The sequence below is a fragment of the Miniopterus natalensis genome, chromosome 2 (genome assembly GCF_054644295.1).
Source record: "Miniopterus natalensis isolate mMinNat1 chromosome 2, mMinNat1.hap1, whole genome shotgun sequence".
Classification (NCBI taxonomy): Eukaryota; Metazoa; Chordata; class Mammalia; order Chiroptera; family Miniopteridae; genus Miniopterus; species Miniopterus natalensis.
Genome location: NC_142082.1, coordinates 107548289 through 107575317, shown reverse-complemented (window position 1 = coordinate 107575317; position 27029 = coordinate 107548289). Strand labels below are relative to the sequence as shown.

Below are 27029 nucleotides of genomic sequence, written 5' to 3'. Positions count from 1 at the left end.
ATTTTTTCCATCATGAGGAGGATACCAGAGTCAAAATGGAAGCCCGATGACCTTCACGACTGAAAAGGTCCCTGGGTGTGAGACCCGGGGCCAAACCCACTCGCCTGCCAGGGGGGAGGCCTGCAGCCTCGCCCCGCCCTCTTCCCCCGCACTCACGGGCTCCCACACAGAAACTGTATGGCTGTGAGGTATTATGAAAACAAAACTGTGAATCGCTTTCTTTTGTAGCTACTGATTTTGTCCAGTAAACCTGAGGTAAAGAACACTCTGTCTTATAAGAATGTGATCAGAGAGAGAAAAAAAAAACCGAAAAGGAAAAAAAAACAACCAACTGTGAATACGCTACTAGAAGAAAAGCTATGGAAGGGCTTTTCCAGTACAAGGAACTCTTATCTTAACCATCTACTTTGGGACTTGGAGTTTAAGCAGTAAAATAATATATTATAAAAATGTTTATAAAATAGCAGCACACTGTGAAAAACATTACAGCTAGGTACTGTTAATGTGAATAAGGATGGATGATTTTAGCTTCTTAGCAGCGCAAAAAAAAAAATAATAAAAAAATGAACAATAAAATGAAAGAGAGACCCTTAGATTTTTCACCATCTTCAACCCCTCATACTATGAAACAAGGCAGAATCTGTGTATAATTCTTCAAAGCAGCCCTGTTCTGATTTTTCTTCTTACTTAAAACAGGCAAATATTTTAACAAATAGCTTCATCACCTGTCAATTATAATTGTGCAACAAAAAAAAAACCCAAAACAAAACAAAACAAAAACCCCAAAACTTGTTGCTCCAACCTCTTTGCTAACTGAATGTGTTTAAGAAGTGGAGAGGAAAAACTTCAAGTACACTGAATACAACTTTGCAATGAAATTAACAAAAAACGGAAAAGGGAACACAATGTCACACTGATGTTTAGCTGTCTGTCTTTGCACCAGCAATAACTTTTCTTTCCATGTCCAAAGGGGAAGTATATAGGTGGGAATTAAGATCCTTACATGCCATCAAAATGATAACAGATCTTTGTTTTCAGGCTTTTCTGAGGAATGTTGTGATGGGAATGTCAGCGGAAAGGGTTGTGTCTCTTCAGTCCTAGTAGGGACACCAGGACTATGTACCAGAGGATGTCAGAATCCAGAAGCGAACAATACCAAGACTGGCGGGGGAGGGGGGGAGGGCACCAAAGAAGGGAGGAGTCTGTTCAGCATAATTTGCATAAACCATCCCATCTATCCCTCAGGAACAAGTTTTTCAAAGTGCTTTGCGAATGGAATGGTTTATAACAACACTAAACTGTGGACCAGACATGCCAATCAGCACCAAAAATTAGTTTTCTCCTAATAAGGGATGCCAAGGTCACATTACTCTCTTTATGCATTGAACGATTCCACTCCAGATCCCACCCACCCCTGGTCTCCATCTGCCTTCATTTCATATGAGTTTTGGTAATGGCCCAGAGCCACACTGCCCCTTTAGACAAAATATGGTGATGGGTGCAATGAACCATGTTTGGAAGGAGAAGCAAGATGTCAAAAAACGTAAAACCCAGGATCTAATCACCTGTGTCCAACTGAAAAGTAAAACATCTTTTTTAGGTAGCAGCTACTGTAGACAGCAAGAGTTCCCAACTAGAGATCCAGCAATGCTCCTGACTTGTAACAGGTGGTCGAGACCAAAAGTGCTTCTACATCCAAATTGGTTCAGTCACGTTGAGAGACTGCTGCCTCCTCCCTCCCCACCATGTCCCTCCTTGTTTCTAATTCCTTCTCGAGCTCATGGCTTTGCAATCTAATCACGCCATAAATGGCATATGCAGTTCCTTGAAATTATCCTAGTAGAGGTGTATCATGTGCTAGTTTATAACATGAAAAAAAAAAAGCCTCCTCTAATTCGTCCCATATTGCAGGCGTACATTTTCTCTAGCTACTCTGCAGTTTTCCTATAAGCATTTTACTATTACTTTTAACATAACCAAACAATAACTGTTCGAATACACAAGGGATTCTCTTCTGTTGTACTTCAAATAGGCACCAAATGCTTTTAATCATTCTGGTTATATAGGACCTTTTTCTCTCACTCCTAAAAGACTTTTCAATGATCTAGATGGGGGCAGAATTTTTTTTTTTTAAGTTTCATCCTAAAACATAAAGAGCAAAACAACCAGAGAGAAGGAGAGAGCAGATGTGAACACGTCTCTCCCATGCGGCCCGACTGACATCCTCACAGGTCAATATCCCGCACGTCTGTAGGGGTGCTGGCTTGGTCCAGTTCATCCTCCGACTTGGATCCTTCCCCCTGCGCCTGCTGGAACTGCTGCAGGCTGCTGAGCAGCACCTCCTCAATCTGCTCCTGGCAGGCTTTGAGGCAATCCTGGAAGGAGAAGGGGCCAGGACAGAGCTGTTAGCAACGTCAACAGGGCACAGAGCATTTGATGAAGACAACACACACAGTTCAAGCCTCCCATCATTCCATGCTAGTTTTCTAGTAGAAATTAATCTAAAGTAAAGAGATGGGTTTCATGAGGTGCCGTGGAACCTCATTACTCCAAGTCCATGCTGCAGCGCCACCTGGGAGCCTGTTAGAAATGCAGACTCTCAGGTGATGCGTATGCACAGGAGCATCTGAGAAGCACTGGCCTACATACTGAGCCACAGATGGGCATGCAGTGCCCGGTAACCTAAGGGCCACACGGTGCTTTCTGCTTGGAGAAGTTGGGGGGTGACAGAGAAAAGGGGAAGGCCAGCACTGCAGACAGCACTGGAGTACTAGACAAACAGCACCCGAGGGATAGGAAAAGAATGGGCCCAACTGTACTGGCTCTCACATGCACTGTGCAAGTGCTTAAAAACAAAAATTCTGTTGTTCTGCTTACTTACCATTCCCTTAACTCTCATAAAAATACAACACAGAATGTTTACAAAATTCTGGACACTTGTGCTGTCCAATTTGGATATAAGCAAGAATTTGCAGGATTGCCCTGATATTAGTCTATATTTGGTAGGGAAAATTCCAAATGTCTGCCCCAGACAGAAGCTTCTGTTAGCTGGCTGACGTGGAATGCAATGGCAAGTCATGGTGTCTGTCACTTGGGAGAGACTGGCTCCTACTAACAAGTAGGGAGTGAGCTGAAGAACTTGTTTAGTGGACATTTCCAACCCCTGTGCTGTGAGGCTGCTTTTCTGCACTTTCTTCAGCAGCATATCATATACATACAGAAAACGTTAAAAAAAAAATTTTTAAATATGTCTATTGATTTCAGAGAGAGGAAGGGAGAGGGGGAGAGAGATAGAAACATCAATGATGAGAGAGTTGCTGATCGGCCGTCTTCTGCACACTTACTGAGGATTGAGCCTGAAACCCGGGCATGTACCCTGACTGGAAATCAAACTATGATCTCTTGGATCACAGGCCAACACTCAACCACTGAGTCACACAGGCCAGGCTGTTAAATTGAATCTGCCTGGTTCTTTCCGGTTTCATATATGCTTCCCATTTGTCTGTTTCCACTGTGAGATTTTTCACTGAACAGAGGTGGCTGTTTGCCAAGCATATAGGGGTTACCTTTACATTCCAAAATAAAGTTGGGAGTTTACTTGGGAACAAAATTTCCATCCCCCTCTCTCTCATCCACTCCACATTTCAAACCTTTTATTAAAATTAAGAGTAGGAACAACTGCAGATAAGTGCTAAGGGCAGAGATGAAATATCACGCAGAATGTAAGGAGAACAGAAAGAAGGGTGGGTATTTGCTGTCCTCCCACCACACTTTCAGGCCGCAGCTAAGTTATTTAACTTCTCTGATCTCAGCTCCCCACTTGTACAATAAGAATAATGAAACCCTCATAGAGTAAAGATCAACTGAGATGCTATGTATGAAGAGCTAAGTGGCAGTTCAATAAATGATAATTATTAATTATGAATAACAATAGATAATCAGCCCAGGAGTCTGAAAGAATGCTTTAGACTTCCTTAAAATGAGTTATGTATTAGCAATTGCTGAAGATTGGTGAATGGGGCACTGTGACTGGCACTGAGGACTGAATGTCAACCAAGACACACATAACCCAGCTGCAGAAGTCCCCATCCCACCCTGAATAAGCTGAGGAGTCAAGGACTAGACACCAAGAGACTTACTGATATCCCTCAAGTTTCCTGTGGCTTCTCCTGGTCACACCCTCTACCCTAACCGCCCTCACCAGTGATTAGCAAGCTGGTGGGCCTCCCTGCTTGGATCTTCTCCGTTCTCCCCTCCAAGGCCACAGGACTGTCTGAGGTTCCTAAGTCACTCACCACTTTTCAAAAGGTCTAGGTGGTGAAAGCTAAGGCCATCATATTTCTAAGGACACTGGCATTTTAGAAAGAGACAATTGAAAACCTTAAAACCTTACAATCTAAGTAATAATAACAAAAAAAATAATAATATAAAAGTCAAAGTTAATGTGGGGACTAACACATAAGGCAAAACAATACATGGTGAGTCAAAACTAGTCTTGCCCTGGCCAGTGTGGCTCAGTAGTTGGAGTGTCCGCCCATGAACTGAAGGGTCTTGGGTTCGGTTCCCAGGCAAGGGCATATACCTGGGTTGCAGGTTCAATCCCCAGCCCCAATCAGGGCGTGTGTGGGAGGCAACCAATTGATGTGTCTCTCTCACATTGATGTTTCTCTCTCTCTCTCTCCCCCCTCCTTTCCACTCTAAGAAAAAAAAAAAAAATGGAAAAAATATCCTTGGGGTAAGGGTTAACAAAACAAACAAACAAACAAACAAACAAAAAATACATCCTCAGGTAAGGATTACTTAAAAAAACAACAACAAAAAATCCACAACTCATCTCAACTGTCCTTTAGGAAGGTCCTGCAGAGGTGGGCAGTGAGTCCCGCTCTGTTGGTTTTCCTTAAGCTGGCACGGACAGCTCATGCTCTATTTGGGCACCGTCTGAAGAGCTGACTTGTTCTTAGGAGCCACATGGTGGGCATAACATCCATCTTCAAATGCTAGAACCCTCACGGTGCTGTGAGCTGCTCCCCCAGGAGAGGTGAGAGGAGCAGAGACTCAACAGCAGCACCCTCCCTCACCCCCAGCGTTCCTCACTGAGGAATTTAATATTATTTTTCTTTCTCTCTCTTTTTTTTCTTGCAGAGAATAATGAAATGAATCCAGGCAGTTACTGCATGATGCCCCTTCTACTGTAAAGGTACCTCAGGAGCTATTGAGGGCACATTTAAAGTTTTGTTTTCTCAGAGTCAGGGGAAATGAATCAGAATTTTTCCAAACCACAGAGATAGTAACCATGGCTTCCATGGAAGACAAACCCTATCCAAAGTATATGGTATGAGAGAGCGCACTTTTGTTATCTAAAAAGAATGGCAGGATTCTCAGTTGTTTGAGGGATCATGAGCACACACAGACACACACACGTATGTATGTTGTGTGTATGGACAGATCATAGCTCTGAACCACTAAATTAAAAAAGGAATGCCCATTAGGTGTCAGCAATGAGATCTTTTTAGAGGGCCTCACTGGGCACAGCCACCTGGTGAAGACATCCCACTGCGAAGTTCCCACGGAGACCTTAGTGCCTCCCGGCCAGTCCCGTCCTGCGTTCCTTCCTCAGAGGCTCCACCTCGCCCCATGGAGAGGTCATCTGATCAACACACCTCTTGCACCAATAATACGACCATCGCAGTGCTTGGCCACACTAGCATCCCCGAGATAGATGGTCTTCCAGATATGGAGACAGGGCTCCAGAAAGCTCAAGAACTACCAATGTTCCTGCTTTTCCTGGTTCTAGCCTTTTCTTCCAGCAGCCTAAGGCCTAAAGGAACATTTCTGAGAAAATCTTACTGGGAAGGCTGGGATATTTGGCAGTCACATTACTGAGCTTTCAGAGCCATGCGACTGCAACACACACATGCGTGTCAAGTGTCACACCTATGTGAGCCCCAGCCAAGAACACGTGCACAGGTTTTTCTGAATAAAATGAAGATTTCATATGGAACACACACTCTCTTTCTTCAGTCCCATTTCAGTCTCCATCTGAATCATTACTGCTGCTGACCAGTCCTTCATCTTTGATCCTTATGGGAAGGGGAAAGTGACAACTAAAGCAGTTGCCCCAGAAATGAGGGACCCTGAATGCCACCCCTTGGTCTCTCCTAGATTCATCCATGACAGAGCAGGAAGCTAACTTCTCTGGGGCCAATCATGTCCCTTTCCTGGAAAGCTCTCAGGGGTCTCTGCCTAACTCTCCTGCAGGTTCCCCTTCTTCACAACTTGGCCATGATCAGCTCGAGTTTCAACGGCAGGGATCCCTCATTCGTAGCTAGAAGGAAAGCTGAAGGGCAGAAGCCTGTCTTGTATAAACGATGTCCAACATCCTACTCTCTGAGGGTGGAGAGATTAGCACCCCCTTCCTTGAGATGGAGCTCACTCCCTGTACATTAACACCCTGGTTTAGCATTTAGATCCCTCCCTGGACTTCCAAGGAGCATGTGAATCTCCTGTGAGCTGGTGGAAAGTGAAGGAGGAGTGGTGGTGCCATTACCTGCAAGCAGGGTGCCAACTGTACACAGTCCCCTTCCTGCCTCAGGAGCGCCCAGTCTCCCAAGCCACAGGGCAGGACAGTGCCTGGGGTTGGGGCAGGGCAGGCAGGGACCTGGAGGAGAGAGGAGCCCTGCCTCCGATCCTGCTTGTGCTAGGAGGTCAAGCTGAGGGAGGGAAACAGAAGGGGCGGGCCAGCTGGAGAGCCTGAAGGGGAAAGGAGGCAAAGCTAAGAAGAGTGCGATAAAGTATTTCCAAAGGGCAGAATTGTAAGCGACATACACAGATAATTATAAAACCTGAGAATTTGGGGGTCCACAGGGATTTGGGCATTAAACATCAAAATGCCCTGAATTTACAGCTAGACACTGAAGCCTGGCTTGTCCCCCAGTTACTAGTGAAAAGCTAAGACTGGCCTTAAAAAGGTAAGCCTCCAGCCCTGGCCAGTTTTGCTCAGTGGTTAAAGCACTGGCCTGAGGACTGAAGGATCTTGGGTTCAATTCCGGCCAAGGGCATGTACCTCGGTTGCAGGCTTGATCCCCGGCCATGGTCGGGGTGCATGCAGGAGGCAACCAGTTGTCTCTCTCTCACATTGATGTTTCTCTCTCTCTCCCCCTTCCATACTTTCTGAAAAAGCAACAGAAAAAATATATACACATACACACACATACATACATATATCCTCTGGGGATGACTTAAAAAAAAAGATAAGCCTCCAGTTTGAGAACTCTTTTCTCTACATCTTCCCTTTCCTCCCCAGCTCCAAGTAAAGCCACATAGGCCCAAAAATCTCCAAGGAAAGGAGACCTAGCTCCAGTGGCTGGGAAAAATGGACAGCACCCCCAATGGAAAGATGCTACGTGCATGTAAAGCGTAGTGACCCTGGGACCTCCGCTTACTCCAGCCTCCGAAAGCACCAGCCATGGTGGTTGGATGCCCCAAATTAAGCTGATTAAGAGGAGAGCCATAATGCTCATCTGTCAGCCAGGACAGGTGGCACTCCACAGCGCTGGAGGTCTGCAAGCCTCCAGCTTGGACGTGACGGGCCCCTCCTTGCCCACGCCCCCAGCCTTGGAGCCCTGACAGCCGTGCCTGTGACCTCCAGCTCCTTACACGGGCCTCCGACTTCCTCCGCTCGCTGGCTCGGGCCCCGCGCCCTGCACCCTCCTCTGCCTCCATGAATGGGCTGACGGAACTCCTACCATTAGCCCTCAGTGTAACGGCACCGCTCCATTGTCACCACACACGCACTGCACTCAACAGGGGGACAAAGGGCTGAATGAGCCCCAGACCCGCGGCCAACTCAGGCAGAGACGACTTAGGAAACTGTCTCATTCTTTCTTTCTTCACAGGCTGTTTGGCCTATTTCCTTGCATACCAAATGAGGCCCGCAGCAAAAATAAGGCAAGAGAGGGAAGCATCAGCCTCCAATTCTGCTCCCCCGCCTCCTACCCCCAGCTTTCTTTCCAGCAACCTTCACGAGGGTCTTGACCACAGGCCCCGTCAAGTCCACAAAGGACGGTCTGGGTGAGGCTGGCCGATAGGATACGGTGTGCTGCCAGGCGCTGCTGCTTCTAGCTAAGAAGGACCAACACACAATGCGAGGGACCCTGTGAAAAACCTAAGTCAAAACAGAGACTTCTTGCCCTTCGCTGCTAACTTTTTAAATGGTTCACTAACAATCAGGATAGTAACATGCCAGGAGGACCCTAAGGAAAGGGCATCTTGGAACCTTCCCTGGGCGATATTTTAGAATGGGACAGAGAGCTCTGATGTAACCTAAGCAGGAGGGGATAAATATAATGACCAGGTGGACTAGAGTCTGTCTGTTCTGTCAAATGTCTTCCAGTAACTTCATAAAGTCGTCATGGCCTGTCAGTCTCACTTCTATTTTTTCATTAGTGAATCAGTAAAATTGGGCCATTTGAAAATGAAGAGACTTGCTCTAAGATAAAGGCAGGTAACACTTTCTGAGAACCCTGACATATGAGATTAATATTAAGAAATACGTAGCTTTCGAAAAGACCTGGAAAGACCAAAGGATTAGAGACACATTTGAAACGCATGTGCCCAGCCCTTGTCCTCCATTCCTTCCTTCCTCCTTCCCTCGTCTTCAGCATCGTTCCCCAATCACTGTGCCAGGGGCTCTGGGGAGAGAGCTGAGTAAAAGCTGGGTCTTGTTCAGAGGTTCTATAGACAAGCGAACAGTGAGATAAACGTTGGCACAAGGCATGAGCAGAGTGCCCAGGGGACGGAAGAGGAACCCCAATCTGCCTGGGGAAGCAGGGAAAGGTTCACGGGGAACCAGGACAGCCGATCCCTCCTCTCAAACTTACCCTTGGCAACGGAAGCCTGGTAGAGGTTCCCCCGAAAGCCAGAACTGCCTCTCTGGCTGGTGTCTGTTTTTAGCAACACTTATGAGTGGAAGGAAAAGTACTTAAAATATACCACCCTCTGAGACTTTTATTCCCTGTAAAACTGTCAGGCTTCTCACTCAGCTTTCTGTTTGGAATGAAGCGTTCCGGTTTATTTTGGCAACCAGGGGGAGCAACAAAGACCAACTTTCTCAGAGCCACATGGGTCCCTCCTATCAAAGCTTTCTGCTGCGGGCCAGGGAGCCACAGAAGCTTGTCGGGCTGTCTCCAACCAATCAAGGGGACCCCCTTTTCAACAGTTTGATTGCTGACAATCCCTGCATAGTAAACACTGTAAGCTTGAAGAGAACACAAGTAACAAGGTGCATGGGGCAGGCCCAGAGCTGCGGGACTGTAGGGTAAGATGTTGGCTCCTCCCGATTCCCACTCAGAGCCTAGAGCCAGGGGGGCGAAATGCAGTCCTGAGGCTTGACTTTCCCGTGGGGGAGCTCGACACAAACCCAGGGACATTTCACAGTGCGGCCCGAGGACACTATGTACGTGTACTGTATGTATATGTTTTATGTGACAAAATATGGGTAACATAAAATTACCATCTTAATCACTTTTAAGTATGCGGTGGCATTCAGTACAGTCAGTTTGCTGTGCTACCATCTCCAGAACTTCTTCATCAGCCCAAACTGAAACACCACACCCATTAAACAATAGCTCCCCACCCCCCCAGTCCCTAGGCCCCGGTACCCTCCACTCCACTTTCTGTCTCTATGAACTGGACTACTCTAGGTACCTCATATAAGTGGAATTATAAAATATTTGTCTATTTGTGTCTGGATTATTTCACTTATGATCTCAAGGCTCATCCATGTTGTAACGTGTCAGAACCTCATTTTTTTTTAAGTTGAATAATATTCCTCTGCCTGTACATACCACATTTTATTTCTCCGTTCCAAGGACATTTTCGATCGTCAAGTTTATGCTATGGAGAGGCCTGCATTTTCCATTAGGCCTGGCTTGATTTCCTACTGCATTTATAGTGCCTAACACATGACTTACCCTTCACTCACCTGTGACCTGCATTTGCGAGGGTCTTACGTACTTTACTCTTGATTTTCTTTACCGTGGCTAAGTTCCTTGAAGGCAGGAACCTCATCTTTTCTTTTCCATGCACAACCCACACCCCCAGTTTCTACCATGGTGCCTTGAGTACATGCCTTGCTCATAATGTAAAGTTTGCCTGCATTCAATACTTCCAGGACTCAATGGAGAGGAAGTGCTTGAATGAAATGCACCACTTAACTCATGAAATGGTGAACAGAGCTCAGGAAGCAGAACTTACCTCCCTCCAAAAGCTGATGCATTCTAAATATTATGTATTTTTTCACTCTGCACTTCAGCCCTTCAGAGAACACAGGCTGACTGATGGGTGGAGGAAGTTAGGCACACAGGCAGCCTGGCCCAGTTCTGCTCAAGCCTTTCCACTAAGAACTTTCCTAGTGAGAAAGTAAGCAAGCCTCTGGGGACTAGAGGTAAGCTTGGGACTTACTGAGGTCTCAAACTGTTATCTGAAAAAATGGTATAAATTTTGGATTCTACTATGTTCATGCTTGGTTTTTAATATTAAAATGTTTAACCCCAGGCCCACCAGTGGGAAGGAGGCATGTCCATGCCTCTGTGGTTCAATAGGTTGATTTACAGAGCTCTGAAGGCGTTTGTAGCCATGTAACCCAGTCTGACAGTGGTCTTGAATGGGCTGGCTATATAGTATCTGAAAAGGGCAAGAAGTTTCTCCAGTATGAAATGAGAGACTGGTTTGCAGTCCTGAAAAGCAAGGCATAGCCTGAGAGCCTTGGTGGTAACCCAGCAGTGACCTCTATCTACCCGAAACCAATAAGGGGGGACAAAAAGAGAGATGGGAGAAGTCTGGAGACCCACTGGTGGGCAATCAGCCAATCAGAGCAGGTCTATAAGTATCTGAAAAATGTTACAATGCCTGGGGTCGAACTCTTGTCACTGACATTTGTTTTTGTCTCTAGGGGTCGAGGAAGAGCTTGTCTTAAGCTGGTTAGGAGTCCTTGTTGCAAGGCAGCCTTAATAGGAGATACTCAGAAAAGGGAGGAAGCGAGTCATATCGATAAACGTTAAGTTCTGTCTCTAGAGGATTCAAAAAGCATTCTCCACCTGGAGCTGCCCTGGAGGGGTCTTTTCAATCTGTGTTTTGGAAACCATGTTTCAAAAGCCAGCATTTTAAAAGCATATCTAAGAACTGTTTCAGAGGAGGATGGGGTTTGTTTTATCACCCCCTCAGCACTTCCCTGCGTCATTTCCTGGAGATGGTCATAAATGGCAAAGCAAAATACAGGTGGGTGGGTGAGAAAACCAGCAAGTGGCAGCCTTGGGCTCCCTGAGGTTTAACCTTCTGCTCAGCGTCCCCGGTGGGAGCATGGGCCACGGGGCCTGTCAAGCACATTATTCCTTAACTTAATACATTCCCACAGCACCGACATTCAGAATCTCCCTGGAACACCCAGAGGGGCCATCATAAAGTCCCCCTGCATTCCAGAGCCTCTCCATGGTGACTCACAAGGGCCTCAGAGCTGACACCCGCTCTGGAGCTGCCTTTAAACCAAAGGCCTTTTTCAAACAAAAAGATCCCAGGGCTGCAGCAAGGGTAGAGAGCAAAGTCCCCAGACCCACGTCAGCGCTTCCAGGTTCTAGTCCCAGCTCCACCACTACCTCCCTGCCCCCCAGGCTGGCTACCTCGGCCCTCTGTGCCTCCCTGACCTCTCAGAACCCCCCTGGCTCTGACCTTCTAAGGACTGGAAACCCCTACCAGCCGAATATGAGCTTCACTTCACCCTGGTCTGTCTCAGAGCCTCTCTGCTCATTAGGAGCTTCAAATTCTGACAACCAGAATTACAGCCTCTGGGCCTCCCACAGGGCACACAGCATGGAAAATCTACGTCTAATAATAGTTCCTTCGGTTGGTATGACACTTTATTCTGTTCAAAGTGCCTTTTAATCCATTACCACCTGGAACAAAAGGGAAGTGAGAGGCAGGCGGGGCCGAGAGGCTTGTCAGGGCCCGTTCTCATGGTGGGGACCTCCTGCGTGGCCACTCCCCTCCAGGACAGCAGATCCCTGGCTTTAGTCGTCCCTTCTCTCTGTCCCTCCCAGCCCTAGCGTTAGCAGACACGAAAACTGGAGGAGAGGCAGCCTGGCGTGTACATAAATGGAAATGAAGCAACAATTCAAGTCCATTGGGAAGCCCACGCCATAAAGGAAAATTAGTAACCAGCCTGCCCCCCCCTTGCACCTGCTCGGAAAGTTCCTTCCCCTATTTTATGGCACACAGGCTTTTGAAACCTTAAGAGGAGGCCTCACCTGCTGGATTTTGTACTTCCTTGGATGTCGATCTTAGGAAACAGAAACCAACAAAGACAAAAATACCTCTATACGTTATCATCAAATCAACTGTCTCTTTCTGAGCCGAGAAAGGAGACGTCCGGTCTTAACCAAGAAGGTGGCTGCCACCTACCACGTCGGTGTTGGTGATCTTGGCCAGCAGCTCCACCAGGGCATCGCCGGTGAGCGAGCTCACTTCTTCATCCTGCTGCAGCCCACAGATGGCGGCTCCCACACTTCCAGTTGCAATCATCGATGGTGGGTACATGGCAAACTTGAAGTCTGCTAAAAAGGAGAGGGGTGGAAGGTCAGGGCACAGGAAGGACTGGGATCCAGGAGAGCCTCAGAAATAGACCAGGACCCGACAGACCCAACCTCTCCCGAGAATTCCCCTCACAGGACACCCTTCCTTTATTTGCCATCTCAATGGTGGCAGTTCCAGATTTAAAATGAAGACACCGTGGCAGGGAAGGCAGGGAATTCACAGAGGACTCAGGTTCCCAACCCCAGTGACACAATCCTGTGAGGGGTTTTCAGCTCTGGTGGGGCAGGACGTTGAATAAGACACAGCCCCCTTTGGGGGTGATGGCAAGAGCAAAGCGGGCAGGTCTGAGACCTGTGTGGATAAGATAACCCATGTGCCATCCAAGTGAGACAAGCCGAGAGCTTTAGGTGGAAGGAGAGACTAGTATAAGGTCGTAAAATACTATGAAGAAAAACGTAACATCCTGATGTGACCATGCCATATTCCCTGGACTAATATGACCCAAAAGAAAAAAAAAAAAGATTTTATAAAGTAAGAGAAGCAGCAATGGTGGGGATGGGGGGACGGCGGCCAAGTCTCACACAATTCCCAACTTCTAGCCCAATGCCCAGACCCTCAGGACACTAGGAGAGTGCACAGGAATTTATCCAAGCACCCTAATCAGACGGATGAGTAGGTTTAGTGTTTAAGGCCTTAAGATCCCACTTTCTTGCTGGACAAAAAAAAAAGAGTGGTTTGCTAGAGTAGTGCAAAATGAGGCAAATCTGTGGGGCCCAAACCCTCTCCGCTTCCATTTCTGCAAAAGCAAGTACAGAGGCGGCTCCTGTGCGGAGGGCTCAGCTGGGGAGCGTGGACACCTCCGTCTCCTCTGAGCACTCCCCCAAAGGGGCTGGGCCAAGATCACCACTGCTCTTCCGTGGAGGGGGAAAATCCACACATCAGCCATACAGGGTGTGCACAATTATGGCCCTAATGTGGAGGAGAAACCCAAGACTTCTGAGTGTCTAAACTGTCCCCATCCCTGCCCTGTGTGGATACGTTAAGGAGGTTAGTGGTTCCTCCTGCATCTTTCGACAGCCCTGGCCTGGAGCAGACCTTCCTGGAGCAGTCTGCTCCCTCCAGTGAATCTGCTGTGTGCAGGGGTAAGGGTGTAGAGGGAAGACATGGGTTGCACTTCAACTTATAGCAAAAACATTAGGTTGAACCCTCATAAAACAGTTCAGCCTCTCATCTCCCCTTTTACCTATACAATGCCTGATTACAACAGTCCACAGAAGCCCTTTTATCAGTGGCCCCCGGACCAGCACCAAGTTAGTGGTGTTCCTGGAGACACTGCTGGCTCACTGAACCACACTCATACCTCCCTCCCGGCTTGGCCGAATCCACGAACGCAGCAGGCCTGGCCATCTGACGGGCTGGCTCTCTCCCCTTAGCGCAGTCACCATTTCTACCTCTTGAGGGACATACTATCTCTGCCCAAAACTTGCTGTCCACTAGCTCCTCCAGCGGATGCTAACAGCGCCAACCTCCCCGCTCCTGCTCTGCTGTAGGTCTCTGCCCCAGGCGGTCACAGGAGCCTTCCTCTGCCCAATAACCTCATTAGCTTCCCACTGCGACACTCACAATGCACAGGAGGAAGCCAACCCATGGCCCTGGGCCCAAGAAGACCTGGGTGGGAGCATCTGGCAGGGAAAGGCAGGAGGGTATCCCTGGCTTCTCCCTCCACTCAGGCCTCAACCAAGAGGCACACCTCACACACATGCCTATCTTGCTTGTCCCTCTGTATGCAAAACCAACCCTAATCTTTAGCAAATTAACTTCTGGAAGCCAGGAGGTATCTACAGGTGGTTCTGTGGTGCAGCAGGCACTAGAGTTGTCCAGGACTATCTTTTTCTTGTTTTGCTAGGAAAACAGAGGGGAGTCCTGGGGACACTGTCCTCTACCTCCCAGAACTGGGGAGCACCGTGTGCATGAACCCGCCTGCCTCTCCACAGCTCAGAGCACTCCCATGGCCAGAGGAGCTGCTGGTAGTTACGCTGCTCATTGCCACTCTCTGTGGCAGCACACCAGTGTCTTCCAGAGCCCGGAGCAGCTGCCCAGCTCACCTACTTAGTCAGACAGGAGGTGATGTTAGCACTAAAAAGCTAGGTCTAGGCTGTGGGTCCTTGAACAAGTCACTTCTTCCCTTGGAACCCCATTAAGATCAGCGTTTTTCTCACCTCCTGTTACAGCTCATTAATGGGTCATGAAACTCATCAGTGGGGCATGACCAGTATTTCTGGTTGTTGTTTAATGGAACACAGGATAGTGAGTGTAATAAGAGTAAATACCATTATGAGGAACTTTTGTATCAGTCTGATGTATTTGTGTGTCTCTTGAGTTGTGTTATAAAGTATATTTCTTCCTTCAAGGGTTAGGTCAAAAAGTTTAAAGATCTCAGGCTAGCTCATCTCCCAGGTGCCTTCCAGCTCTAATTTGCTTTTACTCAAATATCTGAAATAGGAATGACTCGTCCTAGCCAGTGCGGCTCAGGTGGTTGGAGCGCCATCCCGCACACCAAGGTTGCGGGTTCAGTTCCCTATCAGAGCACAGAGGTTGCCGTTCAGGGTTCGATCACCGGTCAGGGCGCATATGGGAGGCAACCATACTATGTTTCTTTCACATGGATTTTGCTCTCTCCCTCCCTTCCTCTCTCGCAAAAAATCAACAAAAACATATCCTCACGTGAGGATTTAAAACAAAAACAAACAACAACTCCCAAGGAAAAAAGCAAGGAAGAGACGACAGAATGCAGCAGCCAGCAGTTACAAGGCACCTCCTTCCACATGGCATCGGGGGCTGCCCCAGCACCACCTCAGGGACATCCCCTCCGTTGGGAAACAGCAGAGAGAAAAAAACACTAGAATGAAACATCTGAAGGGTCGTGTCCTTGCACCAGCCCTAATTAGCCAACCCCCACGCTCACCTATGGAACTCTACCCAACCCATGTAGCCATTCTTGGAAACCTTAAAGCTTTGGCCATGTAAGTGGATTGAGAAAGGCTCCCAGTATCATTTGGGGGTGTGTGTGCAGAAACATGCACGGGTGTTAATATTAGGGCCTTTCATAAATATGTAAACACATATATACACATGCATAGGGATGAACTAGGAGTGTACACAGAAAATGTATACAAATTTTACTACCATTAGGTTGGGGAAATAAAATCTTGTAAACTTTCTTCTAGTACTATTTTACTTTAGCAAACAGAAACAAAGTAAAAATCTCGCAAAAATCTCTAAATCTCTTGGTCAAAAATTCCAAGAGGCTTTATCTTGGTGCAGAAGGCCCACTCAGGGCCAGGTTCTATCTCCACCCTCAGCTGCCTACCTGGAAAGGTGAGATTTTTGTGGCTTCCCGAGACTCCTCCTCCTCAAGCAGAGTGAGAAGCAATGAACTGGCCAGTGATACATTCCAACTGAGTTATTGCAACGTGATCCTCCCTGCCCCAGGCAACATGGATGGTTCCCACAGGATGTAAAACACAGTAACAGGGTAAAGCACGGTGCATTCCAAATGAATAGGGGTACACATGGTAACTTGTAAAGAAACTTCTCAAAGAAAGGAGGTACTCAAGTGGATAGAAGCATTAGAGACAGGAGGACTCTCCAAGGAAATGGATGGGATGTGGACAGTAGAGCCAAGAAGCTCCAAGAATTGGAAAGTAGAATGCATGAAGGCTGATGTGCCCCCACCTACAGCTGTGTGGAGTTGGGCAAGTTACCTGACCTCTCTGAGCCTGTTTTCTCACCTGCGGATAAGGATAATAATTCTACCCACCTCATAGGGTTGTTCTGAGGATTAACTAAAATAATCCATGTAAAAGCACAGTGCCTGGCTCACGTAGCAATCTGTCAGCCGCCACCACTGTTCTCATCACTGGAACCTCCTGTGGGATTGTGATGGCAGTTCTCATACTTGGAGAGTCTGCTCAGCAGATGTGAGGAGAAAGGTACCCAGCATCCCTGGACTGCAGGCAGATGCTAAGTGAGAGGAGGCTGGCGAGAATGAGGGCTCTGTGCTACCAGGAGAATCTTTCACTATCAGCTGTGGATGCATCTCAGAAATGACCTCATCCAGGCCCCAAAGCCTCCTGCTGGTTTGTCAGGAGTGGGAGAAACTGAGGCCTCCACAGGGGAATACATAGTCACAAGCATACAAGGAATGAAAGAAGGTGGAAACTCTCCTCCCAGTACAGTCCATATTCATTCAGATATGGTTCACCCAGAGCCAAGGAACTAGAAGCCTCTGGCACAAGCTCCCAGCTCCTGGTGAGGTAGTGGGGTTAGGGGCACACCTGAGGGGAATCCAGCTCTAGGGGTGAACAAAGGCAGTTCTAATGCTATCTGTTTGCTCATCCATGTGGTAAGGATGGTGAAGTATTAATAACAATGCAAAATTCATCTATTTGAAACATTTCCTTTTACCAGTGAATCAATGAAGTCTTGAGAGGTTAAGTGATTTGTCTAATGTCTAACGTTGGGCCGGGGTTAAGATCAAGACTTTTGGACTCTGGATCCAGCGCTCTATATAACTTACCAGAAGGTGAACACTCCTCAAGGCCACCTTCCACATCCCAGTAAGGAATACAGGGTCCTCTTTCCTATCAGAAGTGGAAGTGGAAGAAAAGCCACAAAGAGTGAGCCTTGGCTCAAGGGTCAAAGAGATGGGTACTAGTCTCTGCCATGGCACCAGAATGCTGTGTGACCTGCACAAGCCACCCAAGGACACCACAGGATCCTTCATCTGTGCAAGGGCAGTGAGATGTGCTCATATCTGTCAGGCTGGTATTTGTACTTCTTGGTAAGATTTCACTGAAGAAATAGTTATGAGCTTAACAGGTTTAAAAGCAGGGATTCCATGGCCTTGCGGGTAAATTTAGCGCAGATGGTTTTGGCCCTGGCCACCAAGGCCTTGAAGCACAAAAGCAACTGCTCTGCTTGTCCTCACCACTAGGGGGCGAGAGACCCTTGTTCTGAGGCTAAAGAGAAACAGAATTAAACTCCCCCCACAGGCATTTTCCTGTCCTCCCCCAAACCTGCAGTGAGGTGGAAGTTTAGAAGGCCAGAACCCAGGTGCTCAGTGGCCAATGAATGACACTGGCAGCACACACCTCACCTGCTACCCCCAGAATAGGCTCAGCACACGCTGTCCTCGTGGGACAGGACTGCCAGGACAAGCTAATGCCAATTTAACTCCAAAGGCCCAGGGGGGAGGAAGAGGGGAGGAAGGCTGGAGAAGGGAAGCAGCCTGCTCCCCATTCGTCTGACAGCCAGATGGGAAGTGAGATAGCCCCAGTCACACTGCCTGTCCCCAAGGAAGCTCTTACAGAACCGAGACTCAGGTTCTTCCCAGTTCAACTCTCTGCTTCCCCTCAGCCCCATGGCCTCTCAGCTGTGGAGGCAGCTAGAGACTCACAGCTGGAAAGGTGCTTTCAATTCTTCCTTCCGGGCAACCATAAAGGGCCAAATCATGGGCCCTCTCTGGGTCTCCAGTGTCTCCCTAGAATTGTACCTGGTGACGCAAAGTCATGAAACATCTTTTGGTAAAGCTAGAGGGGCCAGGCGAGCACATGGTTATCACTATCATCATCAAGGAGCTCAGGCCTTGGGAAGGGAACCCAGGGAGGAGCTCTCCCGTAGGTGACACAAATAGCTAAGCGGAGCATCTTGAGGTGGGGCTCCTAGGCACAAAGAGCTGGGAGATGTGGGGTGCCATGGGTAGGGAGGTTAAGCACCTCCTCCCTGACCCCTACACCAACTTCAAATTCAATGCCATTGGCTCTTCTAGACGAACTGGAATAATCTGCTGAGCATGATTTCATGCATCAAGAATCCCCCAAAGCAGCCCAGCCGGGAGTGGCTCAGCGGTTGAGCATCGACCTAGGACCCAGGAGATCGAGGTTTGATTCCTGGTCAGGGCACATGCCCGGGGTGCGGGCTCGATCCCCAATTGGGGGTGTGCAGGAAAGCAACTGATCAATGATGACTCTCTTATCACTGATGTTTCAACTCTCTTTCCCCCTTCCTCTCTCTGAAATCAATAAAGATATATTTTAAAAAAATAAAAATCTCCCAACGCAGGAGTGCGATCCGGAGTCATCTGAAATGTCTACTTTCCTTGCCTGCAGACCTGGGGGGCCTCGACCATGAGAGCTACGCCAGGGGGTGCCAAGGCTCAGTTCCACTGCCCCAGGATCAAAGCCCTAAGGAAAGGGAATCCAGGAGCTAGTAGTTACGAAGGCCTCACCTTCACAGCCGTGCCTCCACCGACCAGGACATCTCAGAGAGGAACACCAGGCAGTTTGAGGCAATCTCTTCCAGAAGCCATTTTTGGCTGAACAGGGAAGGGAAGGGATGGGATGGAGGGCACCTTTCCGTCTCGCCACCATCTTACCCTTCAGCCCCAAAAGGAAGGCTGACTCCCTGCTACCCTCCTCGTGGCCCCACGGTGCTCTCCGGCTCCCTCTTCCCCTTTTGCACACATTCGCTCTCCGCAGGCTGCACAACCACTGCCAGCTCTTTCACAACCAGCTTTCCCCATAAACAGCCGCAGAGCCTGCGGCTGGCTACCACCTCCTCCAGACCCTGCGGGCCTCCAGGCCTTGGCTGCAGGTGCTTCTTCAGCTCCATGAAGACCCAGGCTTGGGGGGAGGGACAGAGATGTGACGTGGAACAGCAGGCTGGAGGGGCTCGGTGTCACCTACCTGTGGTTCTCATTTACCCTGTGCCTGCTACTTACCAGACAGTCCTGGGTGCTCACCCATTCGTCACACTCTGGCCCTAGAATGTGGAATCTCATCTAACTAGAAGGTGTTTTCTCCAAAAACACCCTGTGGCTTTTATACTGTCTGTCCGACTGCATAAACCCGCACACAGTAGGGATACTGCATGACTCGGTCATTCAAACCACTCAAGGGCTGCTCAGAGAAAGAGATAGGAACATCCTTTCTAGGCCCAGAACACTTCTGAGAACCTTCTTTTGCTCTGACTAGTTCACACCTGAGGCTTAGGTGTGAGGTGTTCTTTGGTGAGAGGTGTTCTTTCTCCTATCTGTCCCCATCCCCTGCCCAAAGCCAGCTCGTCATGACTTCCTCTGCCTCCCCTCAGACCTCTGTCCTCAGTCCCCGAATCCCAGGCTCCCTACTCTGGCCCCAAAGTTGGCAGCCACCCCAAGGATCTGGGTAAGAAGGCCAGGAGTGGGGGATGGGATCCCCAATTTTAGAGAATGGGCCTTTACAGAACCTGGGGATCTGACCATGCCTGGATTATTCCACTCACCAGCCCTACCCCAATCAGCAATCAGAGAAGAGAAATGGGTGGACAGACCCCAAAAGATCTGTCAGTCAAGAGACAAGGTCAAAGCACAGCTCTGGCTACCAACAGCTGGGTAATGGGGAGCTTAGGGTCGGGGTCAGCTGTCCTAGGGTCAGAGGGAAAAAGGACTGGTTGACCCCTCCCCCCCATAGTAAATCATGACAAGGGAGAGGAAAGGGACAGCCGGGCCTGGGAGACAAAATGACAAGTCAATGAGATCTGACCTCTAAGGCCCAGGCTAGACAGCAGGAGGAAGGAAGCAGAAGAAAGGCTACTATCTAAACACAGCAAGAATCCAGGGGGCTCTGAAGAATGGCCCCCACGGCTGCAGGGAGGGCAGCTAACTCTCCCACAAAGAGGCACAAGGGCACACACACACACACACACCCACCATGTGGTCTGGTCTGGACCTGGAAGGACCAAAGCAAAACAGCAAAAGGAATCCTGAGCCCTGGAATCAAGTGGGTGGCATGGGATCCTCTATTCAAGCCAGCGAAGGCAGAGCACGGGAGTCCCACCGGGGCTGGCTGAGGGCAGCTTGAAGAGTAATCATATCCATCTCAGCCAGAACAGTGAAAGCTGGAGACGGTGGCCTTTTCAATTAGCACCACAGCACACTGTCCTGCACATTCCTTGGTTTGCAAAGTTCTTCCCTGCATATCCTCTGCTTTTCATTTTCTTACCACCCTGGAAAGGCTGCAGAATCATGTATCTATAGGTGTGTTTTGCACATGAAGAAGCTGAGGTTCAGAGAGTTGAGCAGCCTGTCCAAGGTGTCCCCAGTGATAAGTAGCAAAGCCTGACCTTTTGACTGTGAACACCAAACATATACACTATTGCATACTATAAGACCATCTGTGCACACTTAGAAATAACATGTAACAAGATATTGAAAAAGTTACACCCCCCCCCCTCCCCGAGTCCCACCTCTCGGCCGTGAGCTAAACTCCCCTCCCAGCAAAAGGTCTTTACCTAACATTTCTGGCTGTGAAAATATGAATTCCTGACACCTTTCCCCTGCACAATTAAGGTTCCAGGTTCTCTCCCATGGCCACTACCAGGAAGAAAATGGTAGACTGGCCAAGGTTCAGTTTAATGAGACAGGATCAAACCACACTGCCTTTAGTTTATTGGGAAAATGCAATACAAACGGGCCCACGAGAACTATGTATCAATTGTGGGACCAACATGGTGAGTGGAAAGATTTTACCATGAAAAAGCCAGTTGCCGTTGCTATATTAAGGCTGCAGGCGAAGTCAAAACAGCAGCACACGGACGAGGGCATCAGAACCCAGCAGGAAAAGTGAGTCCCTGCTGACAGCCAACCAGGTTCACTCCCCCACCCAGCAGAGGGGAACAGCCAGGAGGGAACAAATGCCCTACAGTAAGAAGAATTCCATTGGCCTCCCTCACCACTTATCAGGGCAGACAGTGTATTTATCTTGACAGTGTTCCTTTCACCTGTATTTGCTCCCACCCCCAAATTTCCTCTTGGGCTTATCTCCAAGCCATCCTTTTCCTCAAAAGATTAAAGATTTAAACACAACCAGAGGACGGTATATATAATCTGCAAAGAGCACTTTAGACATCATAAAGAATTTTTTAACAGGCACTACTTTTTTTTCCTTACCACACCTGTCCTCATAAACCATTTATGGGTTTAGTAGAAAAACAGAATATGCCAGTTTACATAAAGGACAAACAGTCCAGGAATGAAACCTTGGACTCTGTATTACTGGAGACCATCCCTCCCCTAAGCCCCAAACTCAGTCTGCCTCCCCTTGACCACCCCCCAAAGGGCTAACTGGACTCTTCAGTACCCGCCCACCCCAGCCTGCTCATACCGGTGGCGCAAAGAGCAATGAAGGTCTGTGCGTGCTTGCGGACCACAGACACCTTCTCACTGGGCTGGGGCAGCCTGCGGAGGATGGGCTCGATGAAGTCATGAGGAGTGACGGCCGCCAGGTTCCACTTCAATTTCCCCAGCACCACCAGCTCCCACTCCTGGTGGGGAAGGGAGGAGAGAAGAGTATAAAACCCACAGGCCGACCTGGTGTTGTGGGGAACTGGGGGACTGGGATCCAGACGGTTTTCATGATTAGGACGCTGCTGGATTGTAAGGCCCCCCATTGGTCAAAGTGCTCCTCAAGCTTTGAAGTTGCTGACGGCTCTTCTTATGCTCCAAATGTCAGGCTCCGCTGAAAATAATGAGCGCTCAGGTAGTGGCTGCCAAGATTCTACTTTCTTCTATTTTTTTCCCTCCCCAGCTCCCCCATCCCCACCCAACTCTGACTTCCATGCAATGCTGTTGCCTGGTCCCCCAGAACGTTGAACCTACAGCACGATGCTGCCAAGGTCATTATGGCCCTTTGGGAGTAATTTATTATATATGTCTCCATCACTGGGTGAAGTCTCTTTAATCCTCATGGAAAAATGATGCACACAGATAAAACTCAAAATAAGGTTCCTTGGCCCAAATCCTTGGCAACCAATTAGCTTGCTTATAGTTGGTGCCAAAAAGTGCTATTTTTCTCTCTGCTAAAACTTTCCCCTCAACACATAATGCAGAAATCTTGGGGCAATGACACTCAGCCACAGGGCACCCTTCCACCTAAAATGTTTCATAGCCTTTTGCCATCAAGACTGAAGGACCAGGAGAGTCATGAGCAACCCCACTGTGCACCTGGAGGTGGTTCAGGGTAAGGTAGAGGTACTTGTCAAGAGTGACAGGACCTCTTAGTGCAAATGCTGAGGAGGGAAAATACAACCTTGTCTCTTTTGGGCCTTTTGCCAGTAGCCAACCTTGGAAAAAACAAAACAAAACAAAACACAAAAACCTTGCTTTTCTCCTTTATTGAGATGCTTCTGGGGAATTGTGTTCAAAGGGCAACAGGCCAAAAAGAACACCTTAAAAATGTGTAATTGTAGGAAAAATGGGCCTATCAATTGATCATTTTCAGAAGCAGGAGAGGCAGAACCCAGCTTGTCATGTACCCTGCTCTCCCATTCCCTAAGAACACTGAGCGGGCTCTCTTCCATCTGCTACGCCAGCCATGGGGCCCTGTCTTGCTCCTGCAGCATTGACTGGCTGTGGGCCTGGGCTCACTCCCTTCCCGGGGCTCAGCTTTCCCAGTTGTAAAATATGATGACTCCTCAAGACCCTGACTTCTGGGATCCAGAGACAGGGAATGGAAAAGGCATACTTGTTTGGAGCAATATAAATTAGCCTGGTTGGTCCTGGAAAAATGGGGGTGTCTTAAAGAACACCTCAGTCTACCATCACATTGAAACAAATGAACCACATGGAAGATTAGTTTTCCTGGTCTCCCGGGAGAAAAACAAACTGGTTGCCAACTCGAACAATTTTTTTCTTTACAAAATCTAAAGACTGCCTTGGCTTTTTAGTGCTGGGGCAAAACAAAATCCCTGATAAGGCTACTAAATAACCCGTGTCTTCTGAGATGTCTTGAAATTCCAGCTCTTTCTTCTCCCAGGGGAATGTGAATATAAACCTCTCATCTTGTACCATTATTAAAGGAAGCAGATCTCCCAGTAGAAAGCACCTTTCTGGGCCTCTCGGACCAAACCAGAAGCAGCTGAAATCTGGCAGCGGTTCAAAGGTGAAGTCATTCAGGCCCCTCTACATTCTCGGCAATTCCTCCCCCACCCTTGCACATGTCTGCCACTAGATGGCAGCACAGCCCCAGAAAGGAAGGCCTCTCACAAAGAGCTCAGTCCTAGCAGCCAGTCAGCTCTGTGGACTTTGTGCAGGCCTTGCCAGTAAGGAGGGAGAAGGGGCGGTAGGAGGTGGGGGGGGGGGGGGCCGAGGGACCTTTTTCTAAACCCTAGGAGGGAGAAAGGTGTGCAGACCACTGAAGGTGGGTCGCTCTACCATTCCACTGCTGCAACATGGACGTCTTAAGTTTGAAGCTGCAGAGAAAAAGAGTTAGATTAGGTGGCAAAAAGGTTTGCTGGCAGAAATCCAGTCAAGATAGGACCCCTGTGGTTGTAGAGATCACAGCCCCAACCGGAGGCAGGAGCCCATGTCTCAGATTCCTCCAATGAGGGCCACGTTGTGACTTGGATCAAAAGTCAGTGAGCTATTTAGTGAACAGCTACTACGTGCAGGTATCTTGGGACTTTATAGCTATATATAAGGCACTACCTTTGAACCTCAAGTTCTTAGGGGCCACACCACACACATTCCTATCACATGAACACATTCCTGTCTTGTAGTTGGACTGTTTTTTCAGAATTCAGTGACTGAAAATTTAGAATTTTATTAAAATACTATCGTCGTGTTCCATGCCTCCCCTGCGCGCACACACACAGCAAATGAATCTCACCAACACAAATCTCCCTCAGGATCTTATTTGTGAACGTAACCTCAGTACTCAGCAGTGTCCCGCACACAGTGGGAACACATAAAAAAATCTCTTAAAAGAAATATCTCCCCCATACGTGTGAACATTCCAGTGGTGGGTAATTCTGCATCGTAAGGATCTGTTTGGAGAACCGTGATAGAAGTGTAAGAGGCCAGAAGAGAGCTAGGAGAGGGCTGGAAGAGAGGGACAGGATGAAAGGGAGGGAGAAAGGGGACGGTCGTTACCAGCAGTTCCTGAGGCTTGATGGAGTTGTCCGTGTAAATGCACAACTTTTCTGCCGTCAGCGGAATGGTCTCTTTGAGCTTTGAGGCCAGGAACATGCAGACAGCACCCAGGAGCTGAAGGTGGGTCTTAGGGGTTGGGACCCCAGCCAAGAAGCGGTCCAGGTAATTCATGGCCAAAGGGAAGACCTCCTCCTCACACTTCTGCTCCTCACAGACCTACAGTGTGGGAAAGAGTCGGAGGAAGGGGGGATAAAACAATATCAGGAAAAGAGGGGAAAAATGAAAAAAATCATAAGTCTATGGAAATTACCAAAAAATATTTATTTATTTTTTTGTGGGTGGGAAGTAGAATATGTGATAAGAATAAAGATGAGGAAATTGGGGTAAATCTAAATAGCCCATCCGTGCTGGGGGATTCCCCAAAAGCCTGAAAAAAAGAAAAAAAGAGAGAGAGGTGAAATTAAATATACAAAACGGGGAGGCGAAGAAATGCGCAGCGACCGCCCGCAGCTCCACGCCGCTCCCTCTGGCTACTCACTTCTCCGCTCCCTCTAACTCAGTCACTCTCTTTTTTGGATTTCGTCATCTTTTCAAAAAATCAATAAAAATATTCTGGAGGCTCCGGGGGTCTTCTTCTTGGTCCCATCCGGACCCCCAGACCCTGCTCTATCATTCCCGACAATTGGAAAAAATGTCCCGGGGGGTCCCCGCGGTCCAGGCGCCGCAATTGGGGGGGTGGGTGGGAAGAGGTGGGGGAGGGAGGGGGAGGGCCGAGAGGAGGAAGAGCGCCGCGGCCGCGGAGTCGGAGCGAGGGGGGACGCTTTCAAAAAATAATTAAAAATCGAGGAAATATCCTAGAGAAGCCCTTTTGGCGTGAAAACCCCAAAGAGGATCCAGGCTTCCCGAAATGGAGGTTTCGGGTGCCGGGAAGGTCTGTTTCTCGATCCCTGGGGCTTTGGATCCCGAGGGGAAACTTGGAGGGGTGAGCGCGGCGGCGCGAGTGTCCGGCTGCGGCCCACAAGGGCAGAAACGAGGGGACACGGTGACGAGCTGGGGGAAAAACGAGGACCCGGGAGCCGCCGGAGAGAGGCACGGGGGCTCTGACCGCTTCTTTAGGGGTGCCCCGTATCCCCCCCTACACACACCTCCTCCCCTCCCCTTCCTACCCCACCCAAATCTCCGCGCCGAGGAAACTGGAAAGCCAAACTGTAAGTAACCATTGTGAGGCGGGGGCTGGGGGCGAGGGCGCCGAGAGGAGCGCCGTGGCCGCGATAATGGGGTGCGAGGGGGAGCGGGCGATGTTTTCCAGCCTCTCCAACCAGAGTTTTGCAAAGCAACATGGCGAAACCACGGCAGGTCCAGAGCTGTGCATACGTGGGCACAGGGCTTGCTCTGGGCAAAGATTTGGAGCAAGGGTAAAGAAGTGGGTCTTTTGGTCTCCCCTAGAACACAAACGTTTCTCCAGCGTGACTTCCGGGGCTCCTAAATTCCCCGTTCCCCTCTTCCTCCCTCCCCCTCCCCCCTTAAGTGCCAACGCGGAGTCACGACCACATGCGGGGACCTGAGGCTGGGACGAATTTGCCCTAGCCTTCGGGGGGCCGCTTTTTTTTTTTTTTTTTAAACTTCTGGGTCCTGATTTCACCGTCCTACTCCCTCCTTAAGCGCACCGAAGGCAGCCGCCGCTTCGCCAAGGACAGGTCGGAATGGGGGTGGGAAGACGCAGCAGCCACATGCAAGCGCACACGCGCGGGATGCTCCCCCACCCCCACCCCGGACAGCCTCGTTTCTCCCAGATTTTCCTCCTTCCGCCCCCTCCTCCTCCCCCGGTTAATATTAGCATCCCGCAAGGAACGGAAATAAAGCCACGCGTCTCGCCAAAGGGCTCGGGGTAACCTCGCACTCAGGGGCGGGGAGGCGGGAGCGGCGGCTGTCCTCTCCCAGTTTTAGGGCCCCAACGTGGTGGTGGGGGGGGGGGGAGAATGCGGGTGGGAACAGACCGCGTGGATCTGCAGACCTACCTCCAGCATCCAGGTGGCCACCATCCTGCGCATGTAGGGCTGGATGTCCTTCTGCACGCATTTGAAGTAGGAGCACTGGGGAAGGTAGCGCTCCTCGATGGTGAGCAAGTTCTGCAAAACGCGGTCGTCGTGGAGCAGGTTGCCGTCGGGCACAGCCCTGCGGACGCGGTCCACCTCGCAGCACAGCAGCTCCATGGCCAGCCGGGTGCCCGCTCGGTCCCCTGCTTTCTCCGGACTTGGAAAAGTTTTTTGAAGGGGGGAGGGGAAAGGGTTCCCCTTACCTCCTTCCTTTGGCTAAGTGGGGTTTTCGGGGGGAAAGTTAAGGGCCGAGAGGGGAGCAGAAGGAGAAGAGAGAAAAGGGATGGGCGATGGGAGAGGAGAGCCGCGGGGTCCGCTGACTCTGCCTGCCCTCCCCTCCAAATTGCCTCGCTCTCCCCAGCTCGCTCTCCTCTTCTGCTCGG

At 49.2% G+C, this 27029-nt stretch overlaps 1 protein-coding gene across 2 annotated transcripts; it reads right to left on the bottom strand.

Moving 5' to 3' along the window:
- Nucleotides 1-1733: 1733 nt before the first annotated feature.
- CCND2 (cyclin D2) lies at nt 1734-27029 on the bottom strand. Of its 2 annotated transcripts, none has more exons than XM_016215238.2 (5): nt 26569-27029; nt 24551-24766; nt 21786-21945; nt 12454-12605; nt 1734-2375 (listed from the first exon to the last, which is right to left on the bottom strand). In XM_016215238.2, exons 1-5 carry the CDS (start codon nt 26761-26763, stop codon nt 2226-2228), a joined length of 873 nt encoding a protein of 290 aa, XP_016070724.1. In that variant the 5' UTR covers nt 26764-27029; the 3' UTR covers nt 1734-2225. The 2 variants fall into 2 exon arrangements, with proteins under 2 accessions (XP_016070724.1, XP_016070725.1); XM_016215239.2 differs by having other exon boundaries at nt 12454-12602.